The sequence below is a fragment of the Sciurus vulgaris genome, assembly GCF_902686455.1.
Source record: "Sciurus vulgaris genome assembly, chromosome: 7".
In the NCBI taxonomy this organism is placed as follows: Eukaryota; Metazoa; Chordata; class Mammalia; order Rodentia; family Sciuridae; genus Sciurus; species Sciurus vulgaris.
The window spans coordinates 53,521,383-53,539,078 of record NC_136467.1 but is presented as its reverse complement, the minus strand read 5'-3'; the positions used below and the strand labels follow the sequence as shown (position 1 = coordinate 53,539,078).

Below are 17,696 nucleotides of genomic sequence, written 5' to 3'. Positions count from 1 at the left end.
ATATCTAGTAATAAGAGAAATGCAAATCAAAACCACCCTAAGATTCCATCTCACCCCAATTAGAATGGCGATTATCAAGAATAAGAGCAACAACAGGTGTTGGCGAGGATGTGGGGAGAAAGGTACACTCATACATTGCTGGTGGGGCTGCAAATTAGTGCAGCCACTCTGGAAAGCAGTGTGGAGATTCCTTAGAAAACTTGGAATGGACCCTCCATTTGACCCAGCTATCCCACTCCTTGGCCTATACCCAAAGGACTTAAAATCAGCATACTACAGAGATACAGCCACATCAATGTTCATAGCTGCTCAATTCACAATAGCCAGACTGTGGAACCAACCGAGATGCCCTTCAATTGATGAGTGGATAAAAAAACTGTGGTATATATACACAATGGAATATTACTCAGCCATAAAGAATGATACAATTATGGCATTTGCAGGCAAATGGATGAAATTGGAGAATATCATGCTAAGTGAGATAAGCCAATCTCAAAAAGCCAAAGGACGAATGATATCGCTAATAAGTGGAGGATGACACAATGGGGGGGAGGGAAGGATTAGTGTTAGGGTTAGAGTTAGGGTTAGGGAGGGGGGCAAGTATGGAGGAAGGAACTACTGTATAGAGGGTAAAGAGGGGTGGGAGGGGTGGGGGGAAGGGAAAAAATAACAGAATGAATCAAACAACATTACTCTATGTAAATTTTTTTTTTTTGTTAATCCAGAGTCTTTGCTTTATTGTGTGCAAAGTGTGCTACTGCCCCCTGAGCTTCCTGCATTTCTCTTTTCTTGAAAAATCAGTGCTTGATCCTTTCCAAAATAACCAGAGTAGAAATGAGGCAGAAAATATCTCTTCATCACGGTTCCCCCTCAGTCCCGAGACTGATAGAAAAGGATGTAACCAGACTCAGAGTTCTTAGAGATATCTGATGTCAACCCGTAGAATTCTTCAATAGCTTGTGCATCTATTTTTTCTACAATGTCATCATCAAACAACAACCAAAAGTCATGACTCTTAACTATTGCAATATAATGGCCTCGATTGGGACCACTTCCACAGTGAACCACAACAGCAACTAGGTCGTACATTCTGTCAGGATTGGTCGCATCACCTGAAGTGTTAAACAGACGGAGTTCTAAAGGAAAAACTACCCGGTAAGAAAGTTTTGTGTATCGATGAAGTTGATCCATATATTTAAATCTCTTCAGGTGCAGAGCCTTTATGTGCTTCCTGCTTGCTACGACACTCTTCACAGTAATATTTGTATTCACTGCACAGAGTTTCTGTGTTGCTAAAGCCCCTTAAACAGTGAGTAATTGATGTGTTTTGTTCCACGTCAACAGAAAGGTCTAAAAAATCTTCATCTTTGCTGCTTATAGTTTCACAAGTAAGACATCTGGTTTCATTAGTTAATGTTCCCTGAAAAATCTCATGTACCCACGTTGGGTCTGGTGTGCTGTTATTATTTTCACTATCAATATTTCCATTAGGTAAACGACCATTTTGTTTTTCCTGCTTTCTCTCTTCTTGTAAAATATCAGCAATTGTATTTAGTAGGTAATTTAAGAATTCATGGGCATCTTGCTGCATGTAGTTGTCAAAAAGTTCATTTTCTTTCCGTAATCTTGTTATGAACTTCTTCGGAGGAATTACTCCAACCTTTTTCTTCTGAGTGGCTATGCTATGGAAGAGATCTGCTAAGCACGTAAGAAGGTTCTCCTTCTTCCTAGGCTGACTCTTGTATGCTAGAACTTTTTCCCGAAATGGACGACAAAAATAAAGTGCTTGAAGAACTGAATTGCAGTAGCAGGTATTCCCAAAATTGACTAATCCAAAATAGTGCTCATTAACTGGAAACTGTTCTGGACCAATCTCTTTCTCTAATGCCGAGGCATTGGCGCCCATGGTACAGATGGAAGCGAATTTGGAGACTGTCATTAGGATTTCCATCCGCCCAGCGCCATCTTCCACCTAATCACAGCGGCGGCGGCAGGCGGGGGAGGAGGGCAGCCAGGCCCCCGCTCGCACCGCAACCCGCGGGCGGACCCGGAGCCGCCGCGGACCCACGCACAGAGCCTGCTGGGCCGCCGCTGCCGGCGTCGTCGCCGCCGGCGCACAGGCACTCCCGGCCTCGGCCCCCTACTCTATGTAAATTTATGATTACACAAATGGTATGCCTTTGCGCCATGTACCAACAGAGAAACAACATGTATCCCATTTGTTTACAATAAAAAAAAAAAAGAAAAAAAAAAAAAAAAAAGAAAAACTCTATGAAGGCAAGACTTTTGGTCTTCCTATCTTCTTTTTTTTTTTTTTTTTTTTTGTCGTGTGTGTGTGTGTGTGTGTGTGTGTGTGAGAGAGAGAGAGAGAGAGAGAGAGAGAGGCTTAGTTACTGTGGAATGAATTGAATCCAGGGGTTCTTTACCACTGAGTTACACCCCAGATCTTTTTACTTATTTTAATTTTGAGACTGGATCTCACTATCTCACTAAGTTGCTGAGGCTTGCCTTGTGCCTCGGCCTCCTGTGTCACTAGGTTACAGGCGTGCACCACCGCGCCTCGCAGTTTCCCAGTGTTTCCTAGGAGACCCGGGGAGCAGGGTGGAGGTTCCACGTTGCAGTCCTTGGCCCATAGTTGCCAGCAATCCTGCCACTTTATACCCTGTTCCTCAGGGGCATCTTACCTCCCGATTTGTCTGTTCAGAGGCTGCAGCTTCCGTTTGCTCCGCCTCGGGGCGCCAGTCCCCTAGCGTCAGGAAGTTCAACTAAGTGTGATGCGATGCCTGTCAGACATCCAGTCTCCTAGGCAACTGGAGCAACTTCCGGTTTGAAGCGCGGTTCTGGTTGGCTAGAGGCTTCATTTCCGTCAAGTGACCCGCGCGAGCTCAGCGCGATCTGGAGGGCAAATGCCAGCTGCGCACCAACACCTGCGCTTCGCGGAGTCCGACTTCCCGGGCTTCTCTCCTGGTGGGCGGAGGGGAGGCGGCACCTTGGGAGGCTGTCGGGCCGCGGGGGGCGGGACCGTGGCTCACCTCCGAGCACCTGAAGCTCGGTTGAACAGAGAACCGCAGCGAGACCATTTGGAGCCTCCAAGCTGGAGTTGGAACTGGAGTTCCGTGGGGCCGGGGCCCCGGCTGCTGGGCAGCGGCTCCTCCAGGCTGACGTCCAGGCGAATGAACCAGAGACGGTGGCGGATTCCCGGCCGAGCAGCCGGGCCCGGACCGTGCTGCGCTGGTTCACCACCGCCATCCTGTGTGCCGCCTTCCTGGGGCTGGTGAGAGCTGTGGGAGCGACCCTCCCTGGCCGGGCGCGAGAAGGCGCCCTGCAAAGCAAGTGGCCTTCACGGTTGGAGTCTTGGCTTCTCCCCCCGCGCAGTGTGACCTTGGGCTTATTAGTTAATCTGCCTCGGCCTCAGTTTGGTCATCTGGAAAACGGGCACAATTCCACCTGGGGGGGTATTGTCAAGTGTGGAACTAATTTGCCTATTATGTTTAACGACTGCAGCAAACCTTCATACCTCGCCGGTGCAGAGGCCTTCGCACCCCACCCATTTAGTCCTCACATGATTACAAAGAAAAGCTGATTTTTCTGGGATATACTCTTTCTAGTGTCCTGATCAAATTAAGCCAACCACTTAATTTTGCAGATAGGGAAATTTGCAAGGAGAGCAAAGTGACTTCGGTGTCACACAGATGTATAAGCGGTGGAGCCAGGAACATCTTACTCCACTCACAGTCCTATTTATATCAAGCGTTCATATCCTTACATGATTTTCTTGGAGCATAGTGCAAGGCTAGATGCAGCTTTGCCTAACCCTTTTTGCCAAACGTGATAATTTTGGAAGCTGGAGAGTTGTAACCCTTAGTTAACACATTGCCCTTTGCGGAGAGTCACTTCTGGTTACTTAGCATATCAGACAGTCTGAGCCACAATATTCTTAGAATATTTTGGGGAGGAGAAAGAAATCACTGCAGATTCCTGGTGAGCCCTCACTGTGCACCACGTCTTGTAAATCCTTTGAAGACATGAAGTAATTGCATTAGACCAGTGTTCAGGCTTCTTTCCTTGTTCCTGATGCTTGCTCTGGGCCTGTGCATACCCAAGTCCTTAGTCTTGGAGTACTCCTGCTTGGACAGGGGGGTACACCCTGCATGTACAACAGAAAGTGCAAATAGAATCAGTTATCCTTGAAATGTAGATGAATTAGAAAAAGTTTTTTCTTTCTCTTTTTTCTTGGAGATGGATTTCACTATGTTGCCCCAGGGAGACCCTGAACTGGTGATATTCATGCCTTAGTTGCCCAGTGAGTGGGATTACACCCCTCTACCCAACCCTCAGGCTCAAAAACTTTAAAAAGGGTCCAGTGAATTTCCTCTGAAAACCAGCTGTCATCTTTAGTTCTTGTTGACCAGTTGTCCTGTGACATTTTATTGTTAAAGTCATTCTGAATACATGTATGTGATATCTTCTCAGAAAATCTTAAAAAAACCACATTCCTGATGGCTTTGGATTTTCTTTGAAGCAAAATATATGTTAGAAACATTCAAATTGTTTAATCTCCCACACATTTTGCATATGGGTAGTTCAGAGGGTGCCAGAAATATTACTGTTTCAACATTTAAAGTGGGAATATATTTCTATGTGTTGAGAATTTAAATGTTTAGCAACTAAATTCCTATTCTATTCATTTGTGTAGTATATGAAATAACAAAGCATTTTGAGGATGGTTTTGTTACATCTTATTAACTAATAATGCAGAATAATTTTTTAAGGTATTGTTCAAAAAACTAAACAGAGTTGCCTCAAGGAGCCCAAAAAACTAAATAATTTATTTAAAAAATTGAGAGTTAAATAGAAGAAAACCCATGGATCTATAGCTATAATAGTAGTATTGTTCATTTTTCTTGACTATAGGGCATAAAGTATTCTTCATTACATTGTAATCCCCCTCACACTGTTTTTTATAGTGGAAAAAACTACCACTTAGACATTATTTTAAAGATTATAAGTAAAAAAACAAATTGTCATTTTATATTATAGGGAATGAGTATCGCTATATTGGGACCCACGTTTCAAGATTTGGCAAGGAATGTGAACAGAAACATCAGCAGTCTTTCTCTCATTTTTGTGGGCCGTGCCTCTGGATATTTGTGTGGCTCTATGATTGGTGGAGTTCTTTTTGACTGTATGAATCATTTTTTACTTTTGGGTAAGTAAACCCTGCTTTGCAGTTCTTTGTTGCTGTCATGTTAGAACATGACTTTAAATATGAAAAATAGTAGCTGCTGAGTGGTTGACAAATGAAAAGAGTGGTGTTTGTGTCTTCTCCATAGAAACTGAATTTCCATGTTTTCTGCTCTTATATTGACATAGGAAACCTGTGTTGGGTCCTCTGGAAACAGATCAGCTGTCCCATGTGTGTGTTAGCAATGCTTGGACTTCCTGACTTGCACTGTAATTTAGGTACCACTGTAGGATCATGCATGTGTTGTTCAAATAGCTCTCTCTGCTTATTCCGGTGTAGGGCAGATCTCCTCCAGCCTCAGAATGAGCTCCTGGAATCTGCCCAAGCTCTACAGACTCTGGATTGAAAGTGAAGTGGGGAGGGCATGTTGAGTGAACTGAAGTAGGCTACATTTTTGTCCCTGCTGCCCCATGTCACTTATGGCATCACCTTGGAAATAGATGGCAAAAGTTTTAACATTTTTTTTTTGATAAAGCAACATGATTAAAGAAAATTTAGATTAATGTGATAAAACTTCTTTGGAAGCAAGGAGACTAATTTATTGCTGATGAATAAATAAAGAATTCACTTTCTTTGCAGTGAGAGTTGAAAGAATTTATTTCTTATGTTCCCTATTCCCTAGTTTATTTAGTAAGGTCTTATTACAAAGTACTTTATTTATTTCATTTTATTTTTGCTTTTATACACTGTTAATTCCTATCCAGGTATATTTTTAGGTTCTTAAATGTGAAATATGTAAGTAAATAATTTTGTCCTGTCTCTTTTGCTATAAAATTTTTTGTTCTGGTATAATTTTTAGTTCGATTATCAACAGTACTTGAATTGTAATCATGTCATAGTGATTTATATTTTATCATCCATAAATTTTATTAAATAGTTAAATGACAAAATCACTTGTAGCAGCTGCTAACTCTCATCTATGTATGATTACCAAGTTTAAATTTGACCTTACTTTTGCATTTTCAGAAGTGTTTATGATGTTTCCTTGACCTAGGTTTCTGCATGACTCCTGCTTTTTATAATTAACTTTTAACTCTTCTTCTCAGGGGCTTCACTGTTGGCTACCACAGTTGGTCTTTATGTTATTCCTTTTTGCAAGGCAGCAGTGTTACTGATTCTCATGATGTCTATCATTGGTGTTTCAATGGGCATTCTGGATACAGGTTAGTGAGCCCTCAAGTGTCATCTATGGGAGTGGGGACTTTCTACTAGAAAAGTAGATCAAATGATATTAAACTGTCACTTGCATTGCTCTTGAAATGACATGGACTGTGGTGCATTTGGTGGCACATACCTGTAATCTCAGAGACTCAGGAGGCTGAAGCAGGAGGATCACAAGCTCAAGGTCAGCCTCAGCAACTTATTGAGACCCCTTTCTCAAAATAAAAAGGGCTGGGGATGTAGCTCAATGGTAAAGTGTCCCTGGGTTCAATCCCTAAAACCAGGGGGAAAAAGCGACATGAACTTAGGTCATGAGTTCATCTCCTCAGATCCACCCGTCCAACAGCTACTGTTCTTGCCAGTCAGGGTACCGATTTTTGAGCAGCCAACTATGAATTTAACATAAAGGATTTTCTGTGGGAGATAGTGATTTACTGTATCCAAACAGGGAAGAAGCTTCTCCTGTGGCTAATACTGTGCAGGTGAGCAGATTTTATATTGGGAGAGAATTTTAACATTGTAGTATAAGAGGAATTGATGGTTTAATAAGATAAAACGAGTGTGGAACCATTATTTGGCTGATGAAGTATAGAAGCAGCCTCCAATTAAAATTCACATTGGTTTTTGAGTTAAGAGAAACCCATGCTGGGTACTAGTTTGCTTGCTTTTCTTTTCTCTCTCAAAAGTTCTTGTTTTTTCACAGTAGAACTTCTCTATGGATCATCATGTCTTTGAAAACCTGCTAAGTAACATGTGATATGTGTTGACCACCAGATCCAGCTTTCTATGCCTCCCTTCACTACTCTAAGGTTATTTATAGATTGGAGAAATGTTTTATACTTCTGGCCTAGTTTGTTTGCAAATTACAGGGTGTTACTATATGTTTATCTGAGACTGATTTAAAAAGTCAAAGACTAATGCTTCTGGCCTTTCACCTTGCAGGTGTTCAGACGGTGTAGGAACAGATGCTAAAATGTGTTCTCATTTCCTATGATGGGCACACCAGAGGCCTGGAGTATTCAGGTTCCTGAATGTGTGTTTTGCATCTGTTTCATTAATAAATAAATAACATTCCTCAAGTGGCATCAATTCCAAGTATAGAAAACTTTGGTAATTGGCCACTTGCTGATGGTAAAAATTTTCCAACTAAATATAAAAATTTAAAATGGTTACAAATAAGTAGGTGTATGAATGTACTGCCCAGTATGATGTTGGCAGTCTTTTATAAGTAGCTTTGCTAATATGCCCGACTCTAGGAAGTAGTGGTTTACCAGTTTGTAGAATTCCATGTATGCAGATGAGATGTTCTAAGACAGCTCTCTGGTGGTAGTAGGTTAGAGTTCCTTAATCAGAGAATTAACTCAAGCATGGTGTTTGATAACTTTGTTAAAATGCTCATGTCATGTAATACAGACTTATCCTCTTTCTGATAGTAAAGACCTGTTTTACTTTGTTTCTTTAAATGGGATAACTGTTTAACATAAATGATTTCCCCATCTTTCACTGGCAGGTGGTAATGTCCTCATCTTGGCTATTTGGGGGGATGAAGGAGCCCCACACATGCAGGCCTTACACTTCAGTTTCGCCTTGGGTGCCTTTCTGGCTCCACTTCTGGCTAAATTGGCCTTGGGTACCACAGTGTCTGCCGAAAACCACACAGAGCCTGACTTTCAGCCTCCAGCCACCAACTGGTCATCTGAAGGTGACTCAACCTCTCTGTTTGGATTGCCTGATAACATGAATCTCCTGTGGGCTTATGCTTTTATTGGCACTTATATCTTCATAGTGTCTGTCTTCCTGTTTGCTCTGTTTTTCAAGAAAAGCTCAAGGCAGGAAAAATCAAAAGCATCTGCTCAGGGATATCGAAGGGCTGAATATCACAAAAGCCTTCTCTGCCTCCTTTTCCTGTTCTTCTTTTTTTATGTTGGAGCAGAGGTAACATATGGCTCTTATGTTTTCTCCTTTGCCACCACCCATGCTGGCATGGAAGAACGAGAAGCAGCTGGGTTGAACTCCATCTTCTGGGGGACCTTTGCAGCCTGCAGGGGGCTGGCAATCTTCTTTGCTACCTGTCTACAGCCTGGCACCATGATTGTGTTGAGCAACATTGGCAGCCTGGCTTCATCTTTGTTTCTGGTGCTTTTTGACAAGAGTCCACTTTGTCTCTGGATTGCCACTTCAGTGTATGGGGCCTCAATGGCAGCCACGTTTCCCAGTGGTGTTTCCTGGATTGAGCAGTACACGACCATAAGTGGGAAATCTGCAGCCTTTTTTGTAGTCGGTGCTGCCCTTGGAGAAATGGCTATTCCTGCAGTAATTGGAATTGTTCAAGGACAATACCCAGATTTGCCCATAGTTCTGTACACCTGTTTGGGGTCATCAATATTCACTGCTGTTATATTTCCTGTGCTGTATAAATTAGCCACTTTTCCTCTGGATCGCCAGCGAAAAGCAATCAGAAAGAGTGAGGACCAAAAGGCTTTGCTTTCCAACTCTGAGCTAAATGACTATGAGGAGGAAAATGAAGGGGAGGATGCAGAACAATGGAATGAAATGGATTTTGAAGTGGTTGAAATGAATGATACAATGAGACATATTATCACAGAAAATTCTGGAAATATTTTGATGGAACCCAGAGCTGATGTCTCCACCCAGTTCCTATCAAGTACATTAATATTTGAGTCTTCTCCAGTTAATACTGCTGATTCCCCTGTGAAACACCTTACCAGAAGCCTGAACAAAAGGGACTAACACTTAGAGAAGATGAATTATTTACTGACTGCTGGGAATAAATGCCACTTCTAAAGAGGGCAGAGCAGCATAAGCAGATTTCAGCATGCTTTGGGGATCAAAGATTCCAGGCCCACTTATAGTAAATGCTGAAAATTTGGAGCGTTCTAATGTTCAGTGTTTCCCACAAAGTATCAATTGCTGTGGTACAGTAGGACCTTGTTATGAGACTATTGTTTGTCATAGACTGATTAGGTAATGTTTTCTGGTCTCTACCTTTCAGAGCACACAGAATTCTTTTTTTTTTTTTTCCTTGAGAAGTTGGGTAGTGTTCTACTAGAACAAAAGCAGTATGTGTGGGGTGGATATTCCATTCAACTATCAGGCATTCATATTCTGTCTGGGATGTTGGGCAGAGAAATTTCATGAAAGATCATCTCTGGAAACTGATAGTTGTTTCTGTTAATTACTTTACCTTATCTGTATCGTTGCACCAAAGATTGTTAAAGACTCCTTTCATATTTGATTTCTAGGGCCCAAGAGACTGGGTTTAAGACATGAGTCTGGCTGAGGGCTCTCGATGTAGGTCTGGCTTATGTTGTCACTTGATCTGTGACTCTAGACATAGTAGTGAGATGAGATCCAAATTGAGAAACTCGTTAAGTTTTAAGGTTTGTACAGGATGACAGCTAGAGCATCACATTTTGTTTCAAATTAAAACAAAAATTATAAATAGTTTTATGTATGTGCTATTATGAATTCATTCCAATTTCATATGCTGTATATTAAATATGTTCTTCAGAAAATATTCTGAAGAATACTTTTTTGGGGGGGTGGGGAACTGAAATTGAACCCAGCAGTTCTTTACCACTGACCTACTGACCTACACTTGCAACCAGCTTTTTTTTTTTTTTTTTAATTTTGAGACAGGATCTGAGTTGCTGAGGCTGACCTGGAACTTGGTGATCCTCCTGTATCAGCCTCCCCACTCACAGGGATTACACCATCACCCCTGGCAGAATACTTTTAATGCTGCATTTTGTTGGTACTAAGATATACCTTGACCCCATACTTTAATGTCTTTAGAACTGCATATACTTTTAATCAGTGATCTTTTAATATTTTGAGAAATCTTGTTTGACTTTTTTTTTACTATATGCATATACAAAATAAGGTTGTATTTTATAATCAGTGTCTTAGGTTCAGTGATAGACAGTAAATCATTCAATTATGGAAATTATATTTGCAGATATTTTTGAAAGAAAACTTATTTTTATATGCTAATTTAATCTCTAGTGATATACAAATGGAATTTGGAGATACCATGTTCCAATATTAGAAGCTATTTGTGTTAGTACATTAGTAGTAGAGGTATAGATGGGTCTTTTGAGGCCCCTGGCCTACCTCATAACAGAAGCTGGGTCTAGGTCTTTCTGTTTCAAGACTTTGACCCTCACTGGATTTGGGTGACAATCCCAGTATAAGTACTGTGAACCAGGCTAAAAGTTCAGTTTACAATGAGGCACAGACTTTTCCAGGGTTTGGAATTCTTGTGTCACCCACCCATCCTCTTCCCTGAGTTTGAAATACCTGGGAAACCAAAGTAAAATTAAGAAGATGGAGGGCTGGAGGAGTAGCTCAGTGGTAGAGAGCTTGCCTAGCATGCTAAAGGCCCTGAGTTCAATCCCTTGTGCTGGAATTGGGGGTGTCAGACAGAAGGTGGCTTAGTGATCCAGGCATCAAGGATGAGAAGGGGAACTTCAAATGAGTATGGCTAAACTGTTGTATCTGTAATTGATGAGAGATTTTGTATATTTTCCCAAGTTTTTGCTGAGTGACCTCAAGTTTCTATCAGAATGCAGTGTGTTTGCTTTCTCTTACCTAATTTCTATAAATTTGTTTTTGAAAAACAATTGCTTTGGTTTGTCTTACGTGAAATGCAGTACCTTTCTTAACCACTTTTCCTTTACCTTACAGCTTTCATTCAAGTTGAGAACCTAACAGCTTTGGAGAGGGCTAGTGGGGAAACTGATGGTAAAACGCCTGTTGCTCTTTTTACACTGTACTTCTCCCTTGGTTAGTGCTTGGAAATCTCTGTTTCACTCTCTGCTCTTCCTCAGGCTGCTGGCCTTAGGCAGTAGCAGTTGTTTGGCTGATGAGAGGCTCATTACTACAGGGATTCTACCCTCAGCTTCTACCTTTCCAGTGTAGGAGCTGGGGCCATGGGAGAGATGCATGATAATGAGAACGTGGCATACATTCTGGAAATCCAGACAGAAAAGTTGCTATGATTCCACAAACCAAAATGTGAATATCCTTGAGATCACTGGCATTATAAATTCTGAAAATGTGTTTCATATGAAAGGAATAGACCTTAGCACACTTTGAAGCATTGGCATTCCTTTGAATGATCAGTTCTTAGGTCAGTGTCTGCTGATACACAATAACCAAGAGCCAACTTTTCAGCCAACTTTTCTATTGCTGACTAATAAGTGACCACAAAAATAGCAGCTTAAAACAACATTCATATTTCTGTGGTTCAGCAAACCTAACTGTGATCTCTGCTGTGGGTCTTACAGGGCTGAGACCCATATCCCTGTTGGGTAGCACTTCCTTCTTTTTTGGAGGTTGGGTCCTCCTCCAGGTCTTGGGCTTGCTTGCAGCATTCAGTTCCTAGCGTGTTAACTGGGGTCCCTGTTTCTTGCTGACAGTCAACTGGTCACCACTCTTAGGTTCTCCAGGCTTCCCACATTGCCTTGCTATGTGACTTTCTCGTAGGTCCTCCCACAACATGGCAGCCTCCTCAGTGCCAGCAGGGGACTCTCTTGCCCTAGTGACTCTCTGCTAATCTGGAGTCATATATCACATGATATATTTATAGCAATTACATTCCATCACCTATGCCATCCTTGTTTGTCTTGAAGCAAGTTGTAGGTTCTACCTAGACTCAAAGGGAGTCTAGCTGAACAGAAATTTATTGGGGTTCATTGTAGGGCATATCTGCCATCTTTAGGTATCTATAATCATGGTTTTCAAAAGGACTAAAAACCATTTTCTGCAGAAAATGCTTTAGCAGTCAGTGACAGTGATTATAGGTACACCCCATTGAGTGTACTAGTATGTGGACACACTGCTACCCACTGGCCAGGCCAACAAACCCTGTATGGAAGAATCTTTGTTGAATACTTAGAATTATGCCTTTCCTCCTAATATATCTTACCTTTTATCCTTTATTACTGCACTTTTAACTTGTTCAGTGCACCTTAATATGAGGAAAATAATGAAGCAATTGTAAAGCACTCAATTTTTAGGGCATTAGTTTATTATTTTTTAATGAAAATATCTTAAAGTCACTTTATTATAACCGTTATAAAAGATTATGGTAGAAACTAGGTAAATATTGGAAAACATAAATGATAATTATACAGAAAGTATAATCCTAAGCACACAGAGAAATTCTTATATTCCTCATCAACCACAATTTGTGAATAAAGAGTAAAAGGCAGTAAAGATTACTACCAGGTAAAGTACTAGAAATAACCAATTTGAGTCCAAACTACATTGACATTACAGTTGGTGACCTGGTCATTTGTTTGAAGAATTGTAATTTGTTTATATCAAAGGAAAACAAAGGGGCCAGGCATGTAGCTGAGAGGTAAGAGGTAAGAGTATATGCATAAGACTCTGGTTTAATTCCAGCACTACCACAAAAACAAACAAACAAACAAAACACTAGTGTTACAAACACCCTCCTGCAAGAGTAAGATCCAAGATATTCCTAAAATGATTTTGTTTCACTTGAATTCAGTAAGTAACAGGGATAGCATTCTTATAACCAGAACTTTAGAACCATAGCAACTGAACACTTAATCCTGCGACTTCTACATGTTAGTAAAAGATAGAAATTGTTCATGTAGCCTCCCCTGCGTGTGAAGGAGGGAAGCAGACTGATGATCTTGATTGTAGGAGGAAGATTTCAGCTCCAATTCCTAAAGGTACTTTGGCCAGTTCATTTTAGCTAGGTTGGAATTGAGTTGCATATTCATATATATATGTAAGTCATTTCACATTTAATGATTTAAAATTTTATTACATGTTTATAACCAAGATTTTTTTGTTGTTGTTGTCTGTAATTCCAGCTACTTGGGAGACTGAGGCTGGAGGATCACAAGTTTGAATCCAACCTTGACAACTTAACTGAGACCCTGTCTCAAAACAAAATATAAAAGGGGTTAGGGATATAGCTCAGTGGTAGCACACCCTTGGATTCAATACCCACTTCCACAAAATAAAATTTTTTAAAAATGTTTTTCTTCATTTTCCAACATTTATCCAGTGGTTATTTCTATTATGTGTTCTCTTGTCCTCCTCTTTGATTTATTTCTTTTAGGTCTTTCAGAGATGATTGATTCTTATACTATGTATTAATTCTTATATATTTTCTTGTCTTGCTCCAGCTTAGGAATTTAATTTCAGAATACATTTATATCCATTTCTAATTTTATTTCAGCTTGAGCTAATTTTATTTCAGCATTTATGAGCTAGTTACTGGGTGGGCTGGATTCATCTTTTGAATTCATCTTTTGAATTGAATTCATCTTTTGAATTGGAATGGAAAAACAATTCCAGCAAAATGCAGGATTTGGGGGGAGAAAGAGTAGTAGACAAGGCTAGTGGACCAGCGAAAAGAAGGCACTATCTTAATAGGGCAGCATTTACACTTGAGTGAGCTGTAAGTGGATTTTTGCTTTCAGGAGATAATATTACAGCTGTAATCTCTGTGGACCAGACAGTTTCCAAGTTCATAACAGCTTAGTCATTTAACAGATATTGACTCAGCATTTTCCATTTTTGGAAACCAGGGCCCTATGGGTAAAACAGGAAAAGACAGGTGGGATTCCTGTTTCATGGAGCTTGTTTTACTATTTCATGTAAGGTTTTCTGGACATAATTTCTATTAACTGAAGAGCCAATACAGTTTATTGCAATTGTTGCTTCCAGAAAAGCAAAATAGCTAAGCTTGTGGTTTCTGGTATGTGTTTGTATTTGTACATTTCCAATATTTTTCTATCTTTGGGGTCACACTGGATTTGCAGTTTGGTAAAAATATTTGGCACAGTGCAGGAAAAGTTAATATAGCTCAATCCTGCCTAAGAAGACTCCAGCAGAGGAGTCTGACACCAACACTGGGTTTTGCTCAGTACAGTCAAGAGGACATGTTTGTTCAGTTGAGCTGGATTGTGGGTTTCAGCTTCCAACACCAGGGTAACTGAGCAGGTTCTCAACTCACATCTAGTTCCCTGATTCCTTGCAGAAAACTCTGCCCTTAGGAGGAGAGCATCCTGTTCTGATCCTAAAACTCTTTGGTCCTTTGCCTTGTTGAAGAATGAGCCAGAGCTGGAAGCATTGCAGAAAGAAGACATTTACCTGCAACAAAAGCAAGAGAGGGTCTCTCTTGTCAATAAAAAACACAATATTTGAAGGAAGAGTTTAAAACTGCCAAGATTTCTGAGTCTGCTAAGTCTATTCATAGTGGAAAAATAGCAAATGCTTCATTGTTATCATGTTTACAAACATCACAACAAATCTTCTAACGTAGTATAGCAAAAACCATGGACAAAATTGATTTGCTAGAGCTTCCCACTTTATGGGAAACATTCACGATTTTACTGTTTTTGATTAAAACCATTTAGAGGACCCTACCATTTTTGTTTTATCTTAGGGTAGAATGTGTTTTACTCCTGACTGTGAAATGGGAAATGCTTAGTGATATTTTGCTTCTGTAGCCCTCCCAAAATTATAAACTGTAGGAAGAAAAATATGACCTAAAGGGAAAACATGATTGCAGAATGTATTCTTGTTCCCAATCCAAGTCTTTGCTCCAGTGGTTTTTAGTCCTGGCTGCTGTAAGAATCACCTGGCATTATATCAAAACTTCCAATGCCTAATACATTTACTTAAATACCAATTTACTTGGTCTGCAGTGGAGCCTGAGTGATATTTTGAAAATTCCTTGGTAAGTGTAATGCTCAGTCAAGGCTGAGAGCCACTACCTTTGACAATGCAGAGAACTGGATCCTCCTCTGCTGGTCAGAGGGATTTTTTTTTTAGGCTAATTTATACCTTGGTTAAGTCATGCTGCTTTGTAGAAGATTAATGCTCTGTGCATTTTTTTGAAAGACAAGTTGAGAGGAAGAGGTCTTCTGTTTTCTATTACCTCCACTCCCTCGTGGTCAAATCACGGAAACAGTCAATGCTGTTCTTTGAAGTCTTGCCAAGAGTAAGAGTAAAAGCGATCTAAGATTTTCTGCATGTTGCCCTTCCACGTGAGTTTTCACTTGTCAGTTTGGATCTTGGGGCTTAAGTGGGTAGGAATGATTTTGTAGATTTACAACAACTGAGTATCAGTGCATTCACTGTTTTCATGCCTTTGTAGAAAACAAGAGCATGTTTGAGAAATATGTTGATATAAATAAATACTGATGTTGGTTTAAGATAAAATTCAATCTCTTTAGTTTTTTATTGGATGTTTAATAATGAGTTTGGCATCACTCCTTCAGATTTTAGATTTTGAGTGTCCCCCCACCCCACAAAAATACATGATGAAACCAGAGTAATAGTTTCACCTCACACTCATTTTTTTTGGAAATGACATGTAGTATCTTGACCTTCAGTGTTCCTCAAGTTTATGATCAATTTTCTAAACTTGCCAGTCCACTGTAAAAGCTGTTAGTAGCTTCTTATCTTAGGGTGTCTATTGTTGAATCATAGTTTCCAAATGGAGATGTTATAGATATGTCTCTGTTTCAGAACAGAATGGAGATTTTCTAAATGGCACATCAGGTAGAACCTGGGATCCTTTTCCTGCTTCTCTTCTCTACAGAGCCCAGCAACGGAAGCTTGCTGTCAGTGACCATGGCTCTGTTTGTTCACCTACTTAAAATAAGCATAGTGATAAAGTAGTTCATAGCTTCTAAGTTGGAGCAGATTCAAGTGTACAGGTCTTTCCCCACCTTCTCAACATTTTATGAGTCTTAAGAAAGATAGTTTTAAAATAGCAAAGTTGAGGTTGAGAGAAACAAAATGTCTATACTGTCCTCATCTAAACAAGTTAGGTAAATGATACTCCAGGTGTCCTCGATTGCCGCCATGTCTGCCAAAAGTGACCTGAGTTTACAGCTGTGTACTCTGTTCAGAGCAGGGACCCTCTTTGCCTCATGCCAGGGACTCTGGGCAAAGGGTGGCCTTCTCTGGCTCCTCCTAGAAAGCCTTGGCACTGGACAGGAGAGGAGAGGATTTCAAGCTCTTAAGTATAATGGAGTGTGTGATATACAAGTGTCCCCAGGCTTTCCCTGAGGAAGTGGGCTCAGCTTATCATTGAACTCCTAGTTTTCATGGATTTGATTGGACATGAGGGTGGACCTAATGGTCAACTTCTGACCTTACCACTCACTGCCAGAGGCCCCATGGGGCCAGAAAGATGGAACTATGGACTGTGGTACATAAGGACAGAGTTGGGAACTGGCTGGGGCCCTTCTGCTACCTCTCTGGAAAGAATATTGGTTTGGAAATGGCTTTTTTCTTGTTTGTCTTTTGTGGTACTGGGAATTGAATTCAGGGACACTATACCACTGAGGTACATCACTAATTACAGGCAATAGTGCATATCTGTAATTCCAGTGACCTGGGAGGTTGAAAGAAGATTGCAAGTTCAAGGCAAGCCTCAATAACTTGGTGAGACCCTGTCTCAAAAATAAAAATGACTGGGGATGTACTCAGTGGTAAAGCACTCCTGGGTTCAATCCCTAGCACACATGCATGCTCACACACACACACACACACACACACACACTCTCTCTCTCTCTCTCTCTCTCTCTCTCTCTCTCTAATAAAATTAAAAATAAACTTAGGATCCTCTTCCCTCTGTCTCCCAAACTTCTGGGATTACAGGTGTGCACCACCACACCCAGTAATGGACCGTATTTTTCTACTGCTCACTACAACAGTTATTTCATTCTCCCTCCTCTGGGAATCTTTCATGCATCCAGGAGGTAGAATGTCTGAAAAAAAAAAAAAAAAAAAAAAAAAAAACAACTCATATTTACTCGGGAAGTGAAGAGAGTAGGATCTGGAGTCTGTATGGTTTCACATTCTCCTTCTACCACCTACTTTTCCCTTAATCTCATTACTTAGTCCCAGTGTACCTCATTTGTCTGTCATGGACTCACCTGAGATGAAAGTAAGACTGTGTTTGTAAAGCACGTACATATTACCTTATTCATATTGTTATGGGCTGAATTAACACTCCCCACACCCCGCCAATTTATGTGTTGAACTTTAACTCCTAGGAACTCTGAATATGACTGTATTTGGAGACAGGTCTTTGAAGAGACAATGAAGTTAAAATGAGGTCATTGGTGTGGCCTCTAATCCAATAAGCTTGGTGTTCCTACAAAAGGAGGAAATTTGGACACACACGGGCACAGAGGGAAGACCACATGAAGACATAGGGAGAACAAGCCAAGGAGAGAGGCCTCAGGAGAAACCAATGCTACCAGCG

General features: G+C 40.7%; 1 protein-coding gene and 1 pseudogene across 4 annotated transcripts; one reads left to right on the top strand and one right to left on the bottom strand.

The window, feature by feature from the left end:
* Positions 1-724: 724 nt before the first annotated feature.
* LOC306666864 (ubiquitin carboxyl-terminal hydrolase 12-like) lies at positions 725-1,992 on the bottom strand (annotated as a pseudogene). Its single transcript has one exon. The product of its transcript is annotated as a ubiquitin carboxyl-terminal hydrolase 12-like (transcript).
* An 877-nt stretch (positions 1,993-2,869) lies between these two features.
* Positions 2,870-11,469, top strand: LOC306666855 (sodium-dependent glucose transporter 1B-like). Of its 3 annotated transcripts, none has more exons than XM_079149151.1 (4): positions 2,870-3,274; positions 5,041-5,209; positions 6,292-6,408; positions 7,917-11,469. In XM_079149151.1, the coding sequence occupies exons 2-4, from the start codon at positions 5,044-5,046 to the stop codon at positions 9,155-9,157; spliced, it is 1,524 nt and encodes a 507-aa protein (XP_079005277.1). In that variant the 5' UTR covers positions 2,870-3,274; positions 5,041-5,043; the 3' UTR covers positions 9,158-11,469. The 3 variants fall into 3 exon arrangements, with proteins under 3 accessions (XP_079005277.1, XP_079005278.1, XP_079005279.1); XM_079149152.1 differs by having other exon boundaries at positions 3,226-3,329; XM_079149153.1 differs by lacking the exon at positions 2,870-3,274 and adding an exon at positions 3,327-3,345.
* The last annotated feature ends 6,227 nt before the right edge of the window (positions 11,470-17,696 follow it).

What these genes read in the sequence shown, in the direction of transcription:
- LOC306666855 (XM_079149151.1), top strand. Translation starts at nt 5,044, where the DNA reads ATGAGTATCGCTATATTGGGACCCACGTTTCAAGATTTGGCAAGGAAT. An exon ending in GAATCATTTTTTACTTTTGG is followed by an intron (nt 5,210 to 6,291) that starts GTAAGTAAACCC and finishes TCTTCTTCTCAG; the next exon opens with GGGCTTCACTGTTGGCTACC. An exon ending in AATGGGCATTCTGGATACAG is followed by an intron (nt 6,409 to 7,916) that starts GTTAGTGAGCCC and finishes TTTCACTGGCAG; the next exon opens with GTGGTAATGTCCTCATCTTG.